The following is a 25,303-nucleotide window of genomic DNA, read 5'->3' on the forward strand; positions in this document are numbered from 1 at the left end:
GAAACCTTATAGAGAAGTGTCTGTGACAGCTTGGTGCAGATGTGTGACTTGTTCAGTTTCCAGGCGTATGGCCAACCCAAAAGAATACCATCTTCTGTCCTCAACTGAGTGGCAGAGAGGTGTTTCCTTACTGCAGCATTTGCTGCTACAAACTTTATACAAGCGATGCTGCATTGGGGGTATGTAAAAATAAATAGACACTTAACACTCTGAAACCTTAACTACAACTAAATTTAAAATGCTATTATTTATCCTTAGTACATTTATGTGGCCTCTGTCCACCAACACACTCAATTCTAGGTTTTAATTTTCTGATGGGGTTCTCCTGAACTACCTTATTCTATACAAGCACACATAGAACATTATAGCTCCTACCCTTTGTGCTGTTACCAGCAGATGAAAGATGAATTCATGTTTAATTGACTTGGTATTTAGCTAGCATCACCATCAGATATTTATCTATTATTTAAACTGTTTAATCTGTTCTTTAATTCTGAAGACAGCTGGGGAGCCCCAATGATAACACTCTCTATAAATCATTTGTTTACCACCAGCTTGTCAATGCTGTGTCTTAAAATCAGAATGAACATGAGTAAATATTTGGTTTGCAGGCTTGATAACGCTTTTGTGTTTGGCTGGCTGTTTTTACAACTGCCTTTAAATAATAAGCATGCTTTGCATGCTTATGCAAAACTACACAACTCCTGCCCCCCCCAAAAAAATAACCAACCTGCTTAATATCCACATGATAGACAAGAATTGGTCAGAGAGAACCAATTGTAATGTATTACAGAGAGCTATTTAATGATCATGGTGAGACTATAAACCACCAAAATTCAGAATATCACTACACACAAAAGTATATTAAATCAGGGGGAGGGAGATACAAGACACATTTTCCATTTCAGAATACAAGGAGCCAGAGACTACTACTGTGGGCTACATCACAATCTAACAAAATGAACCAACAGCTCACACTGGCCCAATAAAGAACAGGCCTTTAGCTACACAGATACAAATTTACAGAACATGCAAAATTTGCTACAGATTTTGTCATTCCCCCCCTGAAGCTTCACGTTTCTAGGTCCCCTGGCTCCTGCAGATTCTAAATTATATGAAATTGCCTTCACTACCTTTCTAAGGAAAGGAAAAGATGATGTCAGGCGAACAACACAGAGCAAGCGGCTGGTTTTCCTATCAACTGACGGGAGTCACTCACACAATGCCTTAGGGCAACCAACTGCCTAAGTGTGTTGTCAGTATCAGGAAAAAAATATGGGAGGAGGACACTCCTCAAAAGGTCGAGGATGTGAACCATGAAACTGCCGTTTGTTAAGAAACTTGGCTGAAATCCTAAAACACATTTAACTGGGAGTAAGTTCCACAGAAGGGACGCGGGTGGTGCTGTGGGTTAAACCACAGAGCCTAGGACTTGCCGATCAGAAGGTCAGTGGTTCAAATCCCCGCGATGGGGTGAGCTTCCGTTGCTCGGTCCCTGCTCCTGCCCACCTAGCAGTTCGAAAGCACATCAAAGTGCAAGTAGATAAATAGGTACCGCTCAGGTAAACAGCATTTCCGTGTGCTGCTCTGGTTCGCCAGAAGCGGCTTAGTCATGCTGGCCACATGACCCGGAAGCTGTATGCCAGCTCCCTCGGCCAATAAAGCGAGATGAGCGCCGCAACCCCAGAGTCGGTCACGACTGGACCTAATGGTCAGGGGTCCCTTTACCTTTACCTTACGTTCCACAGAACTCAGTGGGAGTTACTTCCAGAAGGCATGCCTAGACCTCCATTATAGGTTCATCTGCTGCATCTATAGGTTCATCTGCTGCTGTTTCCTGCTTGGCAGGGGGTTGGACTCGATGGCCCTTGTGGTCTATTCCAACTCTATGATTCTATGATCTAAGAGCTATGATGATGCTACTGGGCATAGGCAGGTGGGAGAGAGAGAATCATGGAATCGTACAGTTGGAAGGGACCCCGAGGGTCATCTAGTCCAACCCGCTGCAATGCAGGAATATGCAAACGACCCATACAGGGATTGAACCTGCAACCTTGGTGTTATCAGCACCACACTGTAACCGCTTTTGGAATAACTGTATGGAACTGATCTTATGCTACGGACTGAAAGCTCTATCACTTCCTCAATGATCTGTTGGCAGGTTTTATCAATAATCGCACCAGAAACAACAAATACACATCCCCACATTTCCTGTCTTTCTATAAATATACTCTTTAGTATATTTCTCAGGCAAAACAAAAATCTCCAGGGTTTCTTCTTAGCACGGGGGCAGGAGAGGGAAGAAAGCTTCAGTCCAGCAGTCCACACCACAGACTTAACCCAGTTTAACAGCCATTTCTATCTCCCTAAGTAGGCATGTGGTATCTGTAAGCAAATGTGCAGAACGCTTACCAAAAAAATAAAATAAAAAATGTGTTTCTCAGGATTCCTTGGGGGAAAGCAAGGCAGTTCAATTGACATGAAAGTGGTATAAATGTTATTTCTTCTATGTGTCTTCCAAGTTAAGGAACTGGGTGCTACTGAAGTCTGCCTTAAAATATTTACAAATAGTCCACTAAAAATAAGCTTTGGGTCTGTTTGACTATAACAGCATTAAATGACCTTTCTCCTGAAATCAAATATTTCAACTCAACTAAACTTACCTACTTGGGGGGGGGGGGTATTTTTATAGCATGTACAATTAAATCAGCCAGGCCTTTGGCTAATTAAACCAGCTATGAGGGGCATTTTTCTGGTTGGATAGTATGGTATGTATGCTTGTGTTTTATATTGTAACCAGGGGTCAGCAAACTTTTTCAGCAGGGGGCCAGTCCACTGTCCCTCAGACCTTGTGGGGGGCCGGAGTATATTTTGGAGAAAAAAATGAACGAATTTCTATGCGCCACAAATAACCCAGAGATGCATTTTAAATAAAAAGACACATTCTACTCATGTAAAAACGAACTGATTCCCGGACCATCTGCGAGCCAGATTTAGAAGGTGATTGGGCCGGATCTGGCCCCCAGGACATAGTTTGCCTACCCATGTTGTAACCCCCTCTGTGATCTTGGATGAAGGACGGTATTTAAATTTTATAAACAACAACAAATTATGATGATGTATACTATTCAATTATATTATACTGAATACAACTCAGATAACCAAGTTGATTTAGGGTATTAAGAATCCCCCCCCCAATTTTCTAAGAAATCAGTGTCACTGCCTAGCATCTCTTGTCACTTCACAGTTCTCTCTCTCTCTCTCTGTGTGTGTGTGTGTGTGTGTGTGCGCGCGCGCGCGTGTGTGTGTGTGTTTGAATCTTTGACCTAAACCACCTGCCAACTTTACCTTCTGCAAAGAAGAAGGATTAGGGACTGTTTTATTCATTAATCAACCAAAAATTCCTAGCAACCAGAGTCCAGACCATGGGTAGGCAAACTAAGACCCGGGGGCCAGCTCCAGCCCAATTGCCTTCTAAATCCGGCTCATAGATGGTCTGGGAATCAGCGTGTTTTTACATGGGTAGAATGTGTGCTTTTATTTAAAATGCATCTCTGGGTTATTTGTCGGGCATAGGAATTCGTTCATTTCCCCCACAAAAATATAGTCCAGCCCCCACAAGGTCTGAGGGACAGTGGACTGCTGAAAAAGTTTGCTGACCCCTGGTCCAGACAGTCAGTTTGTGAGCCACACTGTCACATGCACACCACAATACAGTGGTGCCTCGCAAGACGAAATTAATCCGTTCTGCAAGTCTCTTCGTCTTGCGAAGCACGGCTATTAGCGGCTTAGTGGCTATTAGCGGCTTAGCAGCTATTAACGGCTTAGCGGCTTTAAGAAAAAGGAAACAAACTTGCAAGAACTCGCAAGACGTTTCGTTTTGCGAAGCAAGCCCATAGGGAAATTCGTCTTGCGGAACGACTCAAAAAACGGAAAACCCTTTCGTCTAGCGAGTTTTTCGTCTTGCGAGGCATTCGTCTTGCGGGGCACCACTGTATAGATATTTTTAACAGTGTTACTCGTATGCCCATTTCACAGGGATTACAGGTTCAAAAACAGCTAAATCAGAATGTATCTATATTTTTCCACTGTCAACTCAAACTACTAGCAGGAATTTACACAGAGTTCCCTAGCGCATCCATGATCTGGCAGTGCAATGCTCCAACTTCAAACCCATCAGCAGAATTTGGGCCACATAGTGATCTGCAACATTACAGGACTCGATGCTTAATAAAGGCAGATACCTGCTAATAATTCTCACCCTTCCCAGTTTTGATAGTCTTTAGGAATTGTGTTATAGGAATAGCTTTTACTATACGGACCTTAGAGACATCACCTTGCCAACAAAGGTCCGTGTAGTAAAAGCTATGGTTTTCCCAGTAGTGATGTATGGAAGTGAAAGCTGGACCATAAAGAAGGCTGATTGCCGAAGAATTGATGCTTTTGAATTATGATGCTGGAGGAGACTCTTGAGAGTCCCATGGACTGCAAGAAGAGCAAACCTATCCATTCTGAAGGAAATCAGTCCTGAGTGCTCACTGGAAGGACAGATCCTGAAGCTGAGGCTCCAATACTTTGGCCACCTCATGAGAAGAGAAGTCTCCCTGGAAAAGGCCCTGATGTTGGGAAAGATGGAGGGCACAAGGAGAAGGGGACGACAGAGGACGAGATGGTTGGACAGTGTTCTTGGAGCTACCAGCATGAGTTTGACCAAACTGCGAGAGGCAGTGGAAGACAGAAGTGCCTGGCGTGCTCTGGTCCAGGGGCTCACAAAGAGTCGCACACAACTAAATGACTAAACAACAACAACAAGGAATTGTGTGCTAGTAAATACTTCCTAGCTTTACCCAATAAGGAACATTAAATAGTTCCTAACTGGGGACCCCCCCCCCCACGGCAGCACACAGAAGTTCCAACACAAAGGAAGTGGAAGGCAGGGAAAGTGAAAACAAACAAAACAGAATTTCTGCCCTAGCCCTGCACTTTGATGCCTCTTCTCCACTGGCAAACCATTAGCTCAAGGTGACATTCCGATACTGTTAATGTAAAAACAGATTAATTATTGTGTCAAAAAGCAAAGCATCTCCCCACATACTGGTTTAATTACATTCTCTCCCCCCCCCCACTGGCATTTTTACGGCCCATCTGTCACTTAGATTTATTATGTGACTGTCAACAACCTTACCTAGACTATCAAAAATACTGGGTTATATCACTCCCCACTCAGAAGCTGAAACTAAGCCCCTCCCATCTCTCTCTCTCTCTCTCTCTCTCTCTGTGTGTGTGTGTGTGTGTGTGTGTGTGTGTGTGTGAGAGAGAGAGAGAGAGAGAGAGAGAGAGAGAGAGAGAGAGAGAGAAGCTTATTCCCATCAGATCCTTACAAGGAAATTGTCCTCAATGGATGCCTAGCTCTTTCAAGTGTCTCCATCAGTTTCTCCTGCATCCTGCCAAGACTGCTAGCCCAGAGAACAAAGATTTACACTGTTGGCAGAGCAGACTTGAACTGAACCACTTTGTAGCAGGCAGGCAGGCAGGCAGGCAGGCAGACAGACAACTCTGGAATCCCCCATCAAAATTTACTGCAGCCTATTCATCAGGACAAGAGAGAAGATCTGGCCCTGAGAAGCAAATGGACAGTGAGGCGAGAGAACAGCTGCAGTGTCTCCAGACAGCCTCAATCTATTCTGCGCTTAAGATGAAGGAGGAAAAACCTGCAGAGGAGCCAGACTGAGAATCCAAGAGCCAAACCACGCACGAAAAGCGAGGCCTGTGGCTGAATCCCATGTCATTTTTCCTTAATGCAAAGTGGCACTGTGGGGTGGGTGTGTATTAATTTGATTGGAGAAGAGCTGTTGGGGAATGGGGCTTTTAATTCTCTTCACTGCCCCACATTAGATCAGCACTTCATGTACCATATTTTTCTCTCCATAAGACGCACCTGACCATAAGATGCACCTAGTTTTTTTAGAGGAGGAAAACAAGGGGGAAAAATATTCTGAATGAAACAATGGATGTATGATTTTTGTGGTTCATGCTATGGCCACAAATGTGATCTGATGGTGAATTTGGGGTGACCCAATGCAAAAATCCTGAGGATCCATGGGCTTTTACCTCCCCTCTCCCAGGCAGCCTCCACTAGCCTCCCTTATCTCTCTTCCAATCCCACCGATCAGCTGTTTCTTTTCAACACTCCCTTCCCTCTTGTTTGCCTTAGTGTCTTTTCCTTAGCTAGAGCAGCTTTTCACTCCTCCTTTTCCTCTAATTTCTCTCCTTATTGCTTTAGTCTTCCTGTTTCCCCCCTTTGCAAGTTTGCTGTCTTTACCTCCCCTCTCCCAGGCAGCCTCCTTTATCTCTAGCGTCCCTTATCTCTCTCCCCGACTGGCAAACGATCAGCGGCTTTGTTTCAACACCCACATGATCTGCTTTTCGCCCCTGGGCAATTCGACTCCAGGGACCACGCATTCGCTCCATAAGACGCACAGGCATTTCCTCTTACTTTTTAGGAAGAAAAAATTGTGTCTTATGGAGCAAAAAATACAGTAACTTGCAGCTTTTTCTGATGTTACCTGGTATGCAACTTTTAAAGCACAGCAGACCAGCAGGGTTGCCAGCAGCTGCAGCTCACCTATCCCAGAAAGCATTTTTTTTCTGAAACAGAAAGTCAATTTCTGGAATAGGAAGTCAGTAAGATTTGCTGGACTGCCTGCACCTGGTTCCACCAGCCCCCCCCCCCCCCGAGATCTGCCTCCTAAGTATGCCCACTTCCTAGGAAGGGGCAGGTCAATTCTGTATCCAGGGCAACTGTCTACCAGCTCCATCTGCTACGCAGGCTGAGACCCTACCTGCCCGCGGACTGTCTCGCCAGAGTGGTGCATGCCCTGGTTATCTCCTGCTTCAGAGACTACTGCAATGTGCTCTACATGGGACTACCTTTGAAGGTGACCCGGAAACTACAATTAATCCAGAATGCGGCAGCTAGATTGGTAACTGGGAGTGGATGCCAAGACAACATAACATTGCTCCTGAAAGACCTACATTGGCTTCTGAGCGCAACTCAAAGTGTCGGTGCTGCTGACCTTTAAAGCCCTAAACGACCTCGGCCCACTATACCTGAAGGAGCATCTCCACCCATATTGTTCTGCCCGGACACTGAGGTCCAGCTCCGAGGGCCTTCTGGTGGTTCCCTTCCTGCGGGAAGGAAGGTTACAGGGAACCAGGCAGAGGGCCTTCTCGGTAGTGGCACCCGACCTGTGGAACACCCTCCCATCAGATATCAAGGAAATAAACAACTATCTGACTTATAGAAGACATCTGAAGGCAGCCCTGTTTAGGGAAGTTTTTAATGTCTGCTGTTTTGTTGTATTTTTAATATTTTGTTGGGAGCCGCCCAGAGTGCCTGGGGAAACCCAGCCAGATGGGCGGGGTATAAATAATAAATTGTTGTTGTTGAATTGTAGAGTTGGAAGGGACCTCAAGGGTCATCAAGTCCAACCCCTGCAATGCAGGAATCTTGCCCACAGCTGTCCCTGGGCGGGCTTGAACTACCAACCTTCGGGTTAACAGCAAAACACACTGACCCACTGTGTCACAGAGATGTAATGTTGCTGGTCAGCAGGGACAAGAACTTTGGCATGGTGGCCTCACAGCTTTGAAGCACACTTCCAGTAGACCTCTGATGAGTGTCTACATTGCAAGCTTTTTGGAAGGTCTTGAAGGCTCATTTCTTTTTTTTACTCTGTGAGCAATGTTTTCAGCTTGGTCGGATATTATGCCTAATTAAGTATCATTGTTGAAGTCACAACACTGAAACAAACTATCTCTATATTCATTTTAGCATTTGTAGCTCAAGGAACAGAAAACGTTTGCCAGGTTGGTGGCAAACAGCTGCCACAATGTAATCTGCAACTTGTTATCTACAGCTTAACTCTGAAGAACTGCTAGTTTCTGCACATTTTCCAGGGAAAGACACAGTGGCGTAGCGTGGGTTGTCAGCACCCGGGGCAAGGCAAGTAATTTGCACCCCCTAACCCGTGGATTTGCGCCCCCTAACCCGTGGATTTGCGCACCCTAACCCTAACCCCCAGATGTTGCGCCCGGTGCGGCTGGCCCCCCCGCACCCCCCACGCTACGCCACTGGAAAGACACCTTCCTCCCCGACTCTGGAAGTTGAAGAGCAAGTTCAAGATGAATATTTTCACAACATCTAAATTAGCTCTGCACTTTGCACCCTAAAGTTAAGATCTGGAAAAAAGTAGCATTTAAAAAACAACAACTCAGGAATCAACAAATGCACTCACTCGCCATAGATGGTGCAGCATCTACCTTTCCCAACTCTGGCCAATTTTACTTCCCTCCTCTCTGGCAGGAGCAAAGGAGGTGAGCTCAGGAATACCTTAATGTGTATCATTGTTTGGATCATCAGGACAAATTTATAAAAACAGGAGATGGAGGAAGCTGACAGAAGCAGCAGTTCTCAAATGCCCCACCAGAAAATTGTGGACAGGGGACACACACAACAGACGACTTAATAAACCTTTAGTTGTTGTTCTACAAATCAAAGCACATACATAACTCGATAATAACTGCAGCCTTGCCTTTGTCAGAGAATCATGGCGGAACTCGATTTCACCATTGGCTAGCAGAAGATCACCAGCTACCAAGGCCAGCCAGAATTTGTGAATCCCACAGGAGGCTTACAACACTCGACAATCTCCATCACAAACAAGGATTGGCCCACAAAGTTCTATGCAACACTAATACATGTGTCACAGCTAGTGATGCAAGAGCCTAGATTTTGCAGCAAGCCAACATGAGCTCTGTGAATGGAGAAACTTCCTCACAGAAGTAGCCTAGCTGTGGGGGGGAAACTGCTAACTCAACTATACAGATACTTGCAGAGATTAATTGTCTCTGAAGAAGACGACGCTATTAACCACTAATGCCACAAATAAATCTTCCCACCCTCCAGTGTGCAGTCCTCCCCATGACGGGCTTTTGCAAAATCAGCAAATGCAATTACATCCTATCACGAAGCCACTACAAATGGGGTAAAGCACATGTTTAAGTGCGCTCTGCAGGTACAGTAACCCACAGGTATGTTAACTGACTGTTTTAAGGTGGAAGAGAAGCCGCATTCTGTGGCTAATGCGTTCCTTCCCTCTTGTTTTAAAACCACAAGTGCTGTTTAGGGGGCTCAAGAATGCGTGTTACTAAACAATACCCCACAAGGATTAGGGTGCAAGACTGAGCAAGAATCCCAGTTGGCCCAGAATGAATGCCATAATATTTCCTCACAGAAATAATGATTTTTACATATTGCTTGCTTTCTGCGGAGAATACTCTTGTGTACAGTTAACTACCAGTAACAATACTTATTGGGGTAAAAGCAGCAAATCATACCTTTTGACATAAATGCAGTCCATCACATTTAGTTACCAGTTCACAGAAACTATTCTCCTAGAAGATTTGAGTGCAGTTTGTGGAATAATCAAGTGTCTCATCCTTTGCCTCATGATCTCCATTAATTTATTATTTTATTTTTTTAACAGTATTTCCCTCCCATGACAACCATGCTTCAAAAAAAGGTCTGTATTAAGGAGTTCTCCACTATTCTAGCTACAAGAAGTTTAGGAGCAAGTGTAGACGCCCATTAATGACTTTACTTCACAAATTCAAAACACATGAACCCATAATTGAGACATTTCTTTGAGTCTATCAACCAATCAGCTCATTTGCCAGGCATTTCCGGAATATAACAACAACCAGACAGACTTGAATAAACTTTGCTTTCAGCCATGTTAAGAATGTCCTAGCATGGATGCAAAGGTTATTTTCCCACAGCAGGAACCACGGTCAAGATTCACAATTACAAAAATAGTAAGCCAGAAGGAGCGTTGATAACAGCCTTACGGAGAAACAAAAGGAGTTTAAAGACCGAAGCATTATTGAATTGTTCAGCTGAACTCGCATAGCAAAGAGTTTGGAGTAAGCTTGCAGTATAGCACTGGCTTCTGCTTCCGCAAAGCCCAGTTCCACGTAGAGCAGGGGTAGGCAACCTAAGGCCCGTGGGCCAAATGTGGCCCAATCGCCTTCTCAATCCGGCCCACGGATGGTCCGGGAATCAGTGTGTTTTTACATGAGTAGAATGTGTCCTTTTATTTAAAATGCATCTCTGGGTTACTTATGGGACATAGGAATTTGTTCATCCCCCCCCCCCAAAAAAAAAATATAGTCCGGCCCACCACATGCTCTAAGCGACGGTGGACCGGCCCACGGCTGAAAAAGGTTGCTGATCTCCGACGTAGAACAAATCCTTTACTACTCAACAGATGCAGAGCAATTATAATTTCCTTAATTGCTTCATTAATGCTCAACAAGATTTAGGCTCAAACTAGGACTGATAACCAGAAATAGACTGTGTAAAATTCGTACGGCCAGAGGATGTGAACAGATCCCATGGATGTCTGAGGTCACCCAGCTGGGCATTTGACATTTGACCTCACTGACTTGCTCAAAGCAGCCGGAAGAGACTTGGCCAAGAGGGCTGAAAAAGCGCAAAATGTTTCCTCGACGTAATACATTGTACCAAGGAGCCTGAAGGAAGCCATTGTTAAGCTCTTCAGTGAAAGAGCCCTCTCTAAATTGCATGGTGCTGGAAGATTGCAAGCCAGCCCCCCAAATTCCCTTTCTAGGCAAGGTGGTGAACCAATTCCAGGGATTGCTTATTCCACTTTATATTTTAAAGAGCACATCCCAAAGCGGTTTATACCACATTGAAACATCAAATAAAACAATCCAGAATAAAGCAAACTCAAGCATAAAGCTTAAATTTCAGATCTTTCTCTAAGTATCATTTTGTTTTCTCCATATTTATTTACCTACATAATTTATACAGCTGCCCCATAGCAGAAGTACTCTAGGAAGCCAGGGTGGTGTAGTGGTTAGCAGGGGTCAGCAAACCTTTTCAGCAGGTCCACTGTCCCTCACACCTTGTGGGGGGCTGGACTATATATATATATTTTGGGGGGTGAACCAACTCCTTTGCCCCACAAATAACCCAGAGACGCATTTTAAATAAAAGCACACATTCTACTCATGTAAAAACACGCTGATTCCTGGACTGTCCGCAGGCCAGATTTAGAAGGCGATTGGGCCGGATCCGGGCCCCTGGGCCTTAGTTTGCCTACCCATGGATTAGAGTGTCAGACTAGGACCTAGGAGATCAGAGTTCAAGTCCCCACTCAGTCATGAAGCTCACTGGGTGACCTTGGGTCAGTCACTGCCTCGTAACCTACCTCACAGGGTTGCTGTAGGGTGAACCATATATAAATGCAATAAATAACCTGCTTAAGAAAGCTGGAGGGGCCAGCCAGATGGAGCCGTCAGGTTGACCAAGCTGGCATCCAGAGATCTCCACATGGTCGCAACTGGACCCGCACCAGTAGCAAAACGCACCTGGCGCCTGGCTAATTTCTAACACTGACTGGAACCAATGGTTAGCTACGATCAACACTAATGAAAGTTCTGTGTTCACAAGGCCTTAAGAACTAGTTAGCAAGCCCTGGTTAAGATGGAATCAGGGTTAATGTTAATCAGAGTTAAGTTTGCTAACCACAGTTAAGGCTGGCCTCAGGAAGTCACACTTGAGAGAGGAGGAAGCCCCGAATCGTGCTTTGATTCCTTTAACATGGCCAAAGGCCACTCTATAACAACACCCACACCCTTTACATCAGAGCAAATAGATAAGATCAGTATGGCGACATTAATCATCTGCCTTACTTTTAATAACTACTAGAAACATGTACTCACACGGTCCTTGGACAGCTATAATTATAAATCCGAAAGATCATGACCAGACCCTTCTCAACATTATCGGGCTTATTTTTAGATTACTTCCTGATAACAGCTACTTTTTCAGAGAAGTGTTAGACTCAGTGAAACAGTGATCTGAGTTGAAGAGTACACACGTCTCTTTTAAGAGTTGGCGCTTTGGCGCAGAATATTTCTCAAAGCAATTAAAAGGCAGGTAGACAAGAGTGCATGAGCCTGTATGGCGCTCATGTGCTCCCAACTGGGAACATTATACTATAAAATATAATAATAATAATAATTTATTATTTATAGCCCACCCATCTGGCTGGGTTTCCCCAGCCACTCTGGGCAGCTCCCAACAGAATTAATGACACTAATAAGAAAAAAGCAATAAAACACCAGACATTAAAAACTTCCCTAAACAGCCTTCAGATGTCTTCTAAAAGTCAGATAGCTGTTTATTTCCTTGACATCTTCTGGGAGGGCGTCCCACAGGGCGGGTGCCACTACCAAGAAGGCCCTCTGCCTGGTTCCCTGTAACCTCACTTCTCGGAGGGAGGGAACCACCAGAAGGCCCTCGGAGCTGGACCTCAGTTTCTGGGCTGAGCGATGGGGGTGGAGACGCTCCTTCAGGTATACTGGGCTGAAGCCCAGTACTGCCTTGAAATCCAGCAAAGCCCAAAGTTTCCCTTGACAGAACAGTCTAAAATTTAAAATATTGCAGCAGCATGGTAGCAAAATCTCTGAGAGCCAAACTAGATATGACAGGGGTGGCTCCATTTATTAGCCCCGCGTCTGAGATACCTGCCTCGCAGGGGTTGGGCTAGATGACCCTCAGGATCCCTTCTTTTCTGTGATTCTATGTATGAAGCAGTGCGGGCGAGGAGATCCAAACTCTCCTCCACCAGCCTGTTTTGTGTCTGTGTGGTTCCAATATAAGAAGTGTACCAAACTGGGGAGCAGAGTACCAGTGACAACAGAACGCAGGAATGCAAGGCAGGGGAAAGTTCAGCTCCCCTCACCTCCCTGCCCATATTGACGTAAAAATTGGAAGCCACCCCCTGCTTTAATCCAGAACATGGAAAACATATGATTCAACAAGCATGGATATGGGTGTCATGTCAGCTTTGGTCCTCTGGGGAAGGGGGAAGAAGAGGAAGAGATCACTGCCTCTGGAGGAGTTTGGCGACAGAGCTACATCTATGTTATTGGTGGTGGAGCAAAAAGTGCTACAGCTCCAGAAGGCCTTTGTCCTGGGAGCAGAACTTCCCTCTTGGCTGCTAAAGAAGAGAGACTTCTCCCTCTCCCTCCAGAGGCTGTATTATTCCAGCTGCCGCAAAGAGACAATTAGGGTGAGTAATTAAATTTTCTTCCACTTGTTTATGATCAAGGACTTGCCGAGGGAAACACTAATTTACTAGAACCTTCTCCCTCTGATAGAAGCCACATTTGGCAGAAGAGGCTTCTGTTTTCCTTTAAAGCAGCTGCTTGTTCAAGAAATTTCTTGCCTCCTCAAGAACAGGACCACTACTCTGAACTGCGTACTACTTAAGAAGAGTCTCTGAAGCAAGGCTGTCGGAAGTGGTTTAGAAATTGGACGCACCCCAAAACAGTACATTCTTTAGTTGACTTCTGGATACACAGGCAGAGGACAATTCCAATGCATGCTCTTCAAAACGGTGACATAATCAATAAGGTTAACACTGCCAGCCAATCACTAATTCCAGAAGATTTAAAGAGCAGTATCAAATCTACAGAGTCCAGACAAGTTATATCATTGCTGGGAGCAACACACACCCGACCCGACCCTCCCATGCATGAATGGAAAGCAGTTCCTTCCAGACACAGAGGAGGAAGAGGAATACCGTATTTTTCGCTCTATAAGACGCACCAGACCATAAGACGCACCTACTAGTTTTTGGAGATGGAAAGCAAGAAAAAAAATATTCTGAATCTCAGAAGCCAGAACAGCAAGAGGGATCACTGCGCAGCGAAAGCAGCAATCCCTCTTGCTGTTCTGGCTTCAGCGATAGCTGCGCAGCCTGCATTCGCTCCATAAGATGCACACACATTTCCCCTTACTTTTTAGAAGGGAAAAAGTGAGTCTTATAGAGCAAAAAATACGGTACTTCCTTCCAACAACATCCTCAATGAGGGGGACAAGCTTGCAGGACTGCTGGGGTTCAGAAGGTATATAGAATTACTTCTGGTAAAAGGAAATAGACAAGTCCATGTGTGCAACAAATGCTGCTTAGAATCTCATCCAGCCTGCCAATTATAATTTAGGAACAGATTTAGGAACAGAGTACAACCAATTTTTAAAGAGAGATCTAGTGCTGACCACTTAAAGGGAGTAAGCTCCATTAAATGCAATGGGACTTGTAGTGTATAGGATTACACTGTTGATGGCTGTATGGTATTACCTCACTAAATCTGACTAGCATAGCCAACGTGCCCCAAACCTTTTAATAAGTGCAACTATCCCATCCAGCGCAAGAATGCCTACAAGATTACTGCATTCATTTCATACAGGATTTCAGGTTCCTAACCTCTAAAATTAAGATTCAAGTCAAAGTGAGTTATAGTCCAACAACATCGTCAGGGGAAAAATAATGAAACCCATTCACGACTGCCACCATCTTCATGCTAAGTAAAGGTAAAGGTATCCCTGACCGTTAGGTCCAGTCGCGGACGACTCTGAGGTTGCACGCTCATCTCACTCTATAGGCCAAGGGAGCTGGTGTTTGTCCGCAGACAGCTTCCAGGTCATGTGGCCAGCATGACTAAGTTGCTTCTAGAGAAACCAGAGCAGCGCATGGAAATGCCGTTTACCTTCCCGCCGGAGCGGTACCTATTTAACTACTTGCACTTTGACGTGCTTTCGAACTGCTAGGTTGGCAGGAGCAGGGACCGAGCAATGGGAGCTCACCCCGTCACAGGGATTAGAACCGCCGACCTTCTGATCGGCAAGCCCAAGAGGCTCAGTGGTTTAGACCACAGCGCCACCTGCGTCCCTTCGTGCTAAATAATCAGACCTAAATGAAAAGAGCAATAGTTTGGAACTTTGTTTTTCATTTTTAAATCAAGATGCACTACATTTGGCTGAGCACCCATATCAGAAGTTCAAAACTGAATTTAAACAACATGTGATGTGTTGCAAAAGTTATATGTTCCAGTTTTTATTGTCGTTCTCTTAGGTTTAATTTCCTAACTCAACTGCATTCCCCCTCAAATGAAATTCCACATCTCAGATTTCAGTCATCTTAAATAATAAATGCTACTTTATGCCCTGAAGCACTACCACAAGGGAAACTCCACACTTAGCAAACATTGGAGTACCGTAAATGCTGAAAACACACCTACCATCAAGAAAAGAAAGATAAGGAAGTTAATTTTACATCGGTTTGCACATACATGTGCATATGTCTTTGACCTTAGTTCAGATAAAAACATGATTTATTTATTTGTTTAAAAGGGGAGTGCCAAGTTCAATGTTGCAATTAAACAACATTGATATATCATTGATATATCCTCCCTTCCCCCCAAAAAACCCCTCAAAGCAATTCTTCAAATAGCCTCGCACATCCTTTCCCAACCTGGTGCTGTACAGATGATGCTGAACTATAACTTCCATCAGCCCAAGCCGGCGTGGCCAATGGAAGCCCAACAACTGTTGGAGGGCAATAGTTTAAAAGTGGCTGTACTTGTATAATAGAATACTGTCATGTAACAAGAGTGTTTGCAAATACAGTAGTACCTTGGTTTACAACCATAATCCGTTCCAGAGGTAACGTTTGTAAACCAAGACAGGTTATAACCCAAGGCGCACTTTCGCCAATGGGGCCTCCCAAAACAATTTGTTCGTAATCCCCCCAAAATGGGTTGTAATCCAAAAAAAGGTTGCAAACTGGGACACACACTTCCCGGTTTGACGTGTTTGTAATCCAAAACGTATGCAAATCAAAACGTATGCAAACCAAGGTACCACTATCTTGGTTTGCTTTGGCCCTTAGCAAAATCATGCCTGGTGTGCGTTTTGAACTTACACTCAGATTACATTCTTTATAAGTGAAATCCTAAAATGAGAGGAAGTAAGGCCCACTGAGCTCAGTGCAATTTACACGTGAGTAAACACACTTAGGATTGCTCTGTTAAAGTAAAGGGTAAAGGGGACCCCTGACCATTAGGTCCAGTCGTGACCGACTCTGGGGTTGCGGCACTCATCTCACTTTATTGGCCGAGGGAGCCGGCGTACAGCTTCCGGCTCATGTGGCCAGCATGACTAAGCCGCTTCTGGCAAACCAGAGCAGCGCACGGAAACATCATTTACCTTCCCGACAGAGTGGTACCTATTTATCTACTTGCACTTTGACGTGCTTTCGAACTGCTAGGTTGGCAGGAGCAGGGACCGAGCAATGGGAGCTCACCCCGTTGCGGGGATTCAAACCGCCGACCTTCTGATCGGCAAGCCCTAGGCTCTGTGGTTTAACCCACAGCACCACCCACGTCACACGTGAGTAAACACACTTAGGATTGCTCTGTTAGCACTATCCTAAATCAGCTCCTGATGCACATGAAAGTAATGAAGTGCTTTTAGAGAGTCAACCCAATTCTTCCCTGCCACACTCAAGCACACAGACTTCAGCAAGAATAACACAAGCAGAAGTTTTCAACACAAGAGCTAAAGCATTATCCTACCCCTTACTAAAATTTTGCAGTGAAGCACAGAATTAATTTCAATTAAGAAACAACCCCAAGCCCAGCTATCCAATGCACAGAGACCTCATTAAAGTTGCATGTTTGAAAGCAGAAAACGAAAGGGTTAAAAAGTGACAAGAGCTCTTCTTCCCGGACTTGAATTCATGAAAAGTGATCCAACCTGTTTATCCCCCACTTGCAATTTAAAAGGTTGGCTTCCGAAAGAAATTGGTTCAGTATTGCTCCCTCAAGAGATTAGCACTGGTTTCTGAACATCAACAATACTGAGCTATGATACAGTGACGGAACACATCGTGGTAAAACGTAACCTCAGCATCCGTTCAGAAATAAATGCTGCCAACATGCCAACAACATTGCAATCCAGCCTCATACAAGCTATAAACATTGCAGGTCAAAGAAAGTTGGTGGTTTGTTTCCCCTGCACCGACAGATGCAACAAACCAACCACATGCAAGAGGAAAGCGCATGTAAGAAAATCAGTTCTAACCACTTCACCGCTAAGGAAAAGTAACTGGCAGTACAGTGGTACCTTGCAAGACGAATGCCTCGCAAGACAAAAAACTCGCTAGACAAAAGGTTTTTTTGTTTTTTGAGCTGCTTCGCAAGACGATTTTCCCTATGGGCTTGCTTCGCAAGACGGAAACGTCTTGCAAGTTTGTTTCCTTTTTCTTAACACCGTTAATACAGTTGCGACTTGACTTCAAGGAGCAACTCATAGAACGCGGTGTGGTAGCCTTTTTTGAGGTTTTTGAAGACTTTGGTGATTTTTGAAGCTTTTCCAAAACTTTCCCGACACCATGCTTCGCAAGACGAAAAAAATCGCAAGACGACAAAACTCGCAGAACGAATTAATTTCGTCTTGCGAGGCACCACTGTATAATGTAGGAACAAGCTCCTCCCACCACCTGCTATTACAGAAACATAGAAAATATGTGTAATATTCAGAATCGGAATCCACAAACTGTGCCATATTACTGGCATTTTGATACCGACAAGATGAAATAAGAACATAAGAAGGGTTTGCTGGATCAGGCCAATCCAATCCAGCATCGTCTCACAGTGGCCGACCAGATGTCTATGGGAAACCAGGGAGCAGAACATTTGCACAAGAGCCCTCTCCCGTCCCATAATTTCCAGCAACTAGTATTTTTGAACACTGCTGCCTCCCAAGTGTGGAGGCAGAGGATAGGCTAGTAGCCACCGATAGCCCTCTCCTCCAGGAATTTGTATGATCCTCTTTTAAAGCCGTCCAAGTTGGCTCCCAGTACGTTTCTGAGCACAATTCAAAGTGTTGGTGTTGACCTTTAAAGCCCTAAACGGCCTTGGCCCAGTATACCTGAAGGAGCATCTCCACCTCCATCGTTCTGCCCGGACACTGAGGTCCGAGGGCCTTCTGGCAGTTCCCTCACTGCGCGAAGCAAAGCTACAGGGAACCAGGCAGAGGGCCTTCTCAGTAGTGGCGCCCGCCCTGTGGAACGCCCTCCCATCAGATGTCAAGGAAATACAGTGGTGCCTCGCAAGACGAAATTAATTCGTTCCGCAAGTTTTTTCTTCTTGCGAGTTTTTCGTCTTGCGATGCACGGTTTCCCATAGGAATGCATTGAAAATCAATTAATGCGTTCCTAGGGAAACCGACTTCAGACCAGGTCCGGGGACAGTCTGTCCCCCGACCTCTTCTGAAGGCTGGGGGGGGGGACAAGGGCTTTTCTTCCCACCCCCAGCATTTTAAAAAACCCCAGGACAGCGGAGGACTTCTCCGCTGTCCGGGGCGATCTTAAAATGCTGGCGGGCGGCATTTTAAAATCGCCCCGGGACAGCGGAGGACTTCTCCGCTGTCCGGGGCGATTTAAAAGCCCCTGGGAAGGCAGGCAGGGGGGACAAAGACTTTTGCCCCCCGCCAGCCTTCAGAAGAGGTCCTGGACCTCTTCTGAAGGCCAGCGGGGGGCAAAAGTCTTTGCTCCCCACGCCTGCCTTCCCGGGAGAGCAGAAAAACGAAGCGCGTTTCTCCGCTCTCCCGGGAGGGCTTTTAAAGGCAGGCAGGGGGGACAAAGACTTTCGCTCCCCCCCCCCCCGCCTGCCTTCAAAAGCTGTCCGGCCAAGGTTTCGCGGACCTCTCCGCAAGCAGCGGCAGCGGCTTCGGGGCATCGTCCCGATGCCGGGCGGCGGGGTGAGAGGTTCCCGCCCGCCGCCCGGCATCGGGGCATCGTCCCGATGCCGGGCGGCGGGGTGTGAGGTTCCCGCCCCGCCGCCCGGCATCGGGGCATCGTTCCGAAGCCCGGCGGTGGCGGGAGGAGGTGTCCCCGCCTTGCCGCCAGGCTTCGGAGGAGGTCCGAGGACAGTGGGGAAGACGCGCTGCGCTTCCCCGCTGTCCCGGAGATTTCCCTATGGGCTGTCGTCTTGCGAAGCAAGCCCATAGGGAAATTCGTTTTGCGAAGCGCCTCCAAAACGGAAAACCCTTTCGTCTAGCGGGTTTTCCGTCTTGCGAGGCGTTCGTCTTGCAGGGCACCACTGTAAACAACTATCTGACTTTGAGAAGACATCTGAAGGCAGCCCTGTTCAGGGAAGTTTTTAATGTGTGACATTTTAATGTATTTTTAATCTTTGTTGGAAGCTGCCCAGAGTGGCTGGGGAAACCGAGCCAGATGGGCGGGGTACAAATAAATAATAATATATTCCAGAATGAATTCCGGTGCCATGAGGTTGTAAGCAACTGTTGCATTCGGGGCTGTTGAACTACCCGTCTAATTAACCGCACGCACAAAAACCAATCGATACAAAAGGATTTACAACTCTGCAAAAGACACAGATGGCGTGGGCTTGAACTGAAAATATGCACCAAGCATCGTTGGGCTTTTTAAATGTGAGAGATCCCTCCCCCTTGCAAAAGAATGCACAGAGAGAATGTGTGTCAAATATGTAGCATGATGAAGCAAGCAGGGGCAGTATATGAATGGGAAACAAGAGTTCTGAATGGGCAACAATAGAAGGGGCTGGGGGAGAATCCTGCACGAACTCCATGGAGAAAGAGCAATACATACACGGGACTCAGCTATACAGTTGCAAATAAAACGTTTTAAGTGTAGTTTAAGTGCAATACACAATCTGACACTAGATGGCAGTGGTGAACCTTATGGCAAATTCAATGTATTTTTTAAACACTTTTTTAAAGAGCATTTTCATATGTGTATAGATCCCACCACAGTCTACCTGAAGAAAATGGGAGAACTAGAGAACGCACATGCACTATATTACCTACCAACCCTGGTGGTTGGTGACTGTCCAATACAATATTTTGGGATTCGGGGATGTTTTCTGCAGCTGTTCCACTTGCAATTCGCTTCTATCTGCCTGGAAGGGGACTGTGGGAAAAGCTGGAAAGGAGAGTGGGGGATGCGTGCCAAGACCAGAAGTCGCAGAGACTGAAGCTTCAAAGGAACAGTAGCTCAAGTAAGCAACATAGAACGAATGTCGTGGGTCCATAACAGCATCGCTTATTCTCAATCGCAAGGGAAAGGTGTAATAAGGACAGGGAAGGACTTGTCAATGAAAGGGCAGGGATGCAAAGGGGGAACCCTACACCCAGCCGCCCACAGTGAAACTGATCTAACACAGGAAAAGAGTTTGTAAACTGGAATCTTCCGTTTGCTGCCACCACTAACTGGCTGGCAGAAAATTAACTGGTTGGGTATTATCTCTGGCCATTGAGTTTCCTAAATCTTTTAAAGGATGCAGTAAGGGGAAAGAACTGTTTGGACCTGAAAGGATAGGAACTTTATCAAAAGAATGTGGTGATTCAGAGCATCTAAGGCAGGGGTCAGCAAACTTTTTCAGCAGGGGGCCGGTCCACTGTCCCTCAGACCTTGTGGGGGGCCGGATTATATTTTGAAGAAAAAATGAACAAATTCCTATGCCCCACAAATAACCCAGAGATGCATTTTAAATAAAAGGACACCTTCTACTCATGTAAAAACATGCTGATTCCCGGACTGTCTGCGGGCCAGATTTAGAAGGCGATTGGGCCGGATCTGGCCCCCAGACCATAGTTTGCCTACCCATGAAGGCCTAAAGAAGGGGGAAGGGGTAGAACAGTCAGGCTGAAGGGCTGGTCAAGGCGGATTTGAAGGGAACAACACTTCAGGAGCAGACGTAAATATGAGGTACTACAACACTAGAAGAAGTGTAGAGCCTTGCAAGAGCTTCCTTTGGGAACAGGGCAATGATTCAGAGGGGATGGAAAGTTGAGGGCCATGTAGGGACATGCAGGGCAGGGGAAGAAATGGGAGGGGGGGCAGCTGTGCAGTCGGTCCCTTGTTTCCAGATCCCTCGGCACCGCAGAGCATGCTCTCAAAGAAAATGACCCCCATCCCAGCATTCGCAACAGTTTTAGAAGTCTGGCCTGGTATCAAATAACAGTTAAAAAGGTAAAGGACCCCTGGAAGGTTAAGTCCAGTCAAAGGCGGCTATGGGGTTGCGGCGCTCATCTAGCTTTCAGGCGTTTGTCCACAGACAGCTTTCCGGGTCATGTGGGCAGCATGACTAAACCGCTTCTGGAGCAACGGGACACCATGACAGGTGCCAGAGCACACGGAAATGCTGTTTACCTTCCTGCCACAGTGGTACCTATCTATCTACTTGCACTGGTGTGCTTTCGAACTGCTAGGTTGGCAGGAGCTGGGACAGAGCAACAGGAGGTCACTCCGTTGTGGGGATTTGAACCGCTGACCTTCTGATCGGCAAGCCCAAGAGGCTCAGTGGTTTAGACCACAGCGCCACCCAACTGCCCCATCAAGTAACAATGCTAAGGGGCAAAGGGGGTGGGGTGGGAACAGCGAGAGAGTGATGCCGCCCCTCTGTTATGTTATTTTATTTTACTTTTTTAAAAACCTTCCTTCACAGAAACACAATAAAACATTATGCCAATAATACATTGCCACTGTCATAGCTGGTGAAGACCATGCAGGAAAGAGGTGGGTCAGGGAACCGGGGCATTACCATTCAGAAAATGGTGCAGTCCACGACACAGCACAGTTGGTAAAGCACGAGGCTCTAAATGTGAGGGTTGTGGATTCAAGTCCCACGTGGGGGCAAAAGATTCCTGCCTTGCACGGGGTTTGGCTAGATGACCCCTGGTGTCCCTTCCAACTCTACAGTTCTATGATACTATGAAAAGCAAGCCTTGCCAGGAACCTGGAGTGGGGGCACACATTGGAAAGGGTCATAGTTCAGCGGCAGAGCATCTGCCCATGTGCAGAAGGTTTGACTGCCCACCCCACCCCCAACATCTCCAAGTAGGGCCGGGAGAGGTCACAGTCTTAAACCCTGGATTCAGTGTAAGGGAATGCTGAGCTATGTAGGTTAAGGATCCAACTCAGCATAACAGTAGCTTCCGACATTCCTAAGAGGAGGAAGTAAGAGAGCCAGGAGGAGAATGCAAGATGGCATGTGTAGCATTCTCTCTTTGCAGAAGAGGAGGAAAATGCAGAGTTTGAGAAGAAGGAGAAACACCCAGGACTGGGACGTCTTCAGATCCTATCTACCTTCAGCAAGGAATTCACAGAAGTAACTTTGAACGATACCTGTTGGGCTTACTTTTAAGTGTTTCATAAAACATGGAGATCTATAAATGAAACTATCCTGGTCTGCCAAGGTATGGGAAACAGCTCTTTAAGGAAAAATTAACTCATAAGTTACTGGTCTTGAGAGGCCAAGACAAGGAGGACAAATTTATTTCTACTTGGTTATGATTTAATAGTATATATCACTGACCGAGAACATGAACAATCACCTCCTCCAGCTTTCAAATATATTTGGCTGCTTTAATTGGCTAGCACTCTTTGAGGCGGCGCCTTTACGGTTATCCAGGGATAGTTTTAGGTTATATTCTGAGAGTTATGATTAACGCACCCCGTTAAGGTCCTGTTGAGGTATTTATATCCCTGGCTTCTTCTGCTATCAAAAATACGGTTAGTATTCTGTATTCTTTTGATTCCGTAAGCTTTGTGAATCATATTCTGAATCACCCGGCCTGCTGCCCTGCGATCCCTGTTCGACTTTAAACTCAACTAAAATTAACTTTAAAAAAACAAACAAACTATTGCTTTTTTGTTGTTTGAAAGAGGAGCAAAGCAAGTTTGGGTGTGTCAAGGCACTGAACGGGAGTTTGATAAAGAGGAGGAAGGCAGAAGGGGAAACTTGTCAGGAAGCCTTGGAAGGAATTTTTCCTCCCTCCTTCCTTTTTTGCTGGGTGGAGGGAAGAGAAGACCTTTTAACCTGGAAAGTCAACATGGGACAGCTCAGCCATTTCCCAGCCAGTGAGGCAAGACCAGGAACACACCAAGGGGATTAATCAAGACTCCTCCTGCAGTGACAACTTCGTGGCTGCCAGAACTTTTTCTTGAATTCCCTAAACACTTTTTTTTTTTTTGGCGGGGGAGGGGGACTTAAGGTGGGGCCCGATTGAAGTTTGCTGGGACACACACAGAGAGAGAGACAAACACTCCGCCATCAAACAGACAGCCAAGCTCCCTAATGCAGTTTTTGCATTAGGGAGCTTTGTGAGAGCAAGAGGGTGTGTGTTTTCATTTGTTTATTTTAAGAGAGCCGCGTTTCTTCCGCAATGAAATTAAGAATCCCGAGCCTCCCAGGCAGGCAGGCAAGCAAGCAAGCAAGCTGTCTCTGTCTCTCTCAACTCACCCGGACCAGGTTGCTCACGGCGGATTGCACGGCGGCCACGGGAGCGGTGAGATCCGGGATGGCCTTGCCGTCCACCTCGCCCTCTTCGTGCATGATGACCAGGTGGGAGATCTGCTGCGCCACCGGCTCCAGGATACTCTCGATCGTGCGGGTGTGGAAGACAGGCATGGTTGCTCAGGTTCCCACGACGGTGCAGAGGAGAAGCGATAGATTTATGTAACTTCTGCGAGTGAAAAGCGGGCAGTTCCCCCCAGGTTTGGAACAAAACCGGCTGAAAATGTATACAGGTTTATCTTCTTCTTTTTCTCCACCCCACCCAGCTCCCTTGAAGAAGTCTCCGCGGACGCCCAGCCTCTCCCGCAGCGCCTTCCCAACTCCTCGCCCGGCAGCGCTGACTGACGCCCCTTCTGCAGGCAGGCGGCGCTTTTCAGCCGGCGCAGCCTAACCCGTTCCCTGCCCTTCCCTTGCATTCCTCCTGCAACCCTGGGCAGAAGGGGACCTTCTGTCCCCGCCTCCTCCCCGCCTCGGCCAATGATGGAAGGCCAACCCTCGCTTTCATTGGAGGAGCGCCCGCGTCGATCTGCATTCCGACTCCACCCCCTGGGTCCTCCCTGCCCTCGCCTTCTCCTCCCCCCCTCCCTCCACCTTTTCTCTTTCCAGCTCTCCTGCCCAAAGGAGGTTTGGTTGCTCCGACACTGGTTTTCCCAGCGTTGGAGGTGACGTCAGACATTCTGGAGTCCATATAAGGAGATGGTGAAAGCCAGGACGTTTGGGAGGGGGGAGAGGGGCGGAGGAGGATTCCACTGCGGGGGACGACCCCTCCCCTCCTCCTCCCCCGCGCGCATCTCTATCCCTATACAAGTAGCATATAGCTTACTTGTAGCCTCAGAGGCTGGTTCCATGCGCGTATACTTGGAAAGATGAGTTCCCAACTACTTTTAGTGGACTAAGTTACGTGTGCAAGAAGATGCCAGCCTTCTGTGCAGGGAAAACAATTATTCGGAGTAATATGGAGCGCAGGGAGTGGGACAGAATGGAGCAGAGGGGGCAGATCATGTTCTTGCCAATACCAATACTCCACCCAATAAGTCAAAGACTTAAGTTTATTTGTTGTGGCGACCACATCAAAACTTATTTGTGCGTGGGGGGGTGGTCTACATTTCAACATACATGTGTATTACATTGTATTTCAACAGTGGATCTCTGCATATTTTGCACAATGTGCACAGAATACTTTTATTTCCTTTTTGGATGAAATGACCAGGATGGTTGCAACAACAAATAAAGTCAGACTTTGTATAATAAGCACAGGTATTGTGCAAGTCAGCCTGCTTGGTGGCAAAGTCAGCCTGCTTGGTGGCAAAGGCCGACAATAATTGACTTGGTGGCAAGTCAGCCTGCTTGGTGGCAAAGGCCGGCAATAATAAGGGAAGTTAGGGTGCCAACTCTCTTCACGGGTTGCACTGGCCCGGGGTCGGTGCATTTAGTGATGCACAGGAACCGGGCAAATGGGCAAATGCTTTACCCATAGCAACCGCTGTAGCTATTTTGGTCATTATCGCTGAGTAAATACGTGCTAGATTGGGCTGGACAGCAGCAATCTTCAGCTGCTAAAGCCATCCCACATATTTTATATCTGTTTGCTCTGAAAATGTGTTGTGGGTTTGCCCCCCTTTTATAGAATCGTAGAATTGGAAGGTACCCTGAAAGTCATTTAGTCCAACCCACTGCAATGCAGGGATCTCAACTAAAGTAAAAAGTCGATATTGGCTGTTAAACTGGACTTGAGTGCGCATTATTGCAAGGAAAGGGTTTCCTTAATGTCTGTATTTAGTCTTGCACTGGGAAAAGGAATTCTATTCACTTAGTCTGTTTCAACTGAGCCAGCCAAGCTGTCTTCTCAGTAGGCCAAAGCTACTCTTCTGGACTTGAACGGGAACTCGACAGTATCAGTATCTCTTAAAGCTAAGTGCTACCCATCTTCCTGTCAGCTTTTTATAAAACCACACATGCCATAGCAGGAAGGGAGGGGCTGTAAAACCACTTCCCTCTTTGCTGTATGCCTTTGAAGAAATGACTT

At 46.3% G+C, this 25,303-nt stretch overlaps 1 protein-coding gene across 4 annotated transcripts in view; it reads right to left on the reverse strand.

The window, feature by feature from the left end:
* VCL (vinculin) overlaps nucleotides 1-23,682 on the reverse strand; it is an 87,921-nt gene extending 64,239 nt beyond the window's left edge. The window contains exon 1 of one of the 4 annotated variants that reach the window (XM_077930648.1): nucleotides 23,224-23,682. In XM_077930648.1, the coding sequence (XP_077786774.1) occupies nucleotides 23,224-23,391 (168 nt within the window). In that variant the 5' untranslated portion in view covers nucleotides 23,392-23,682. The remainder of the gene's footprint in view (nucleotides 1-23,223) is intronic. The other 3 variants (XM_028729081.2, XM_077930649.1, XM_028729079.2) reach the window with 3 other exon arrangements.
* Between the last annotated feature and the right edge of the window lie 1,621 nt (nucleotides 23,683-25,303).

The sequence above is a fragment of the Podarcis muralis genome, chromosome 6, assembly GCF_964188315.1.
Source record: "Podarcis muralis chromosome 6, rPodMur119.hap1.1, whole genome shotgun sequence".
NCBI classification, from domain to species: Eukaryota; Metazoa; Chordata; class Lepidosauria; order Squamata; family Lacertidae; genus Podarcis; species Podarcis muralis.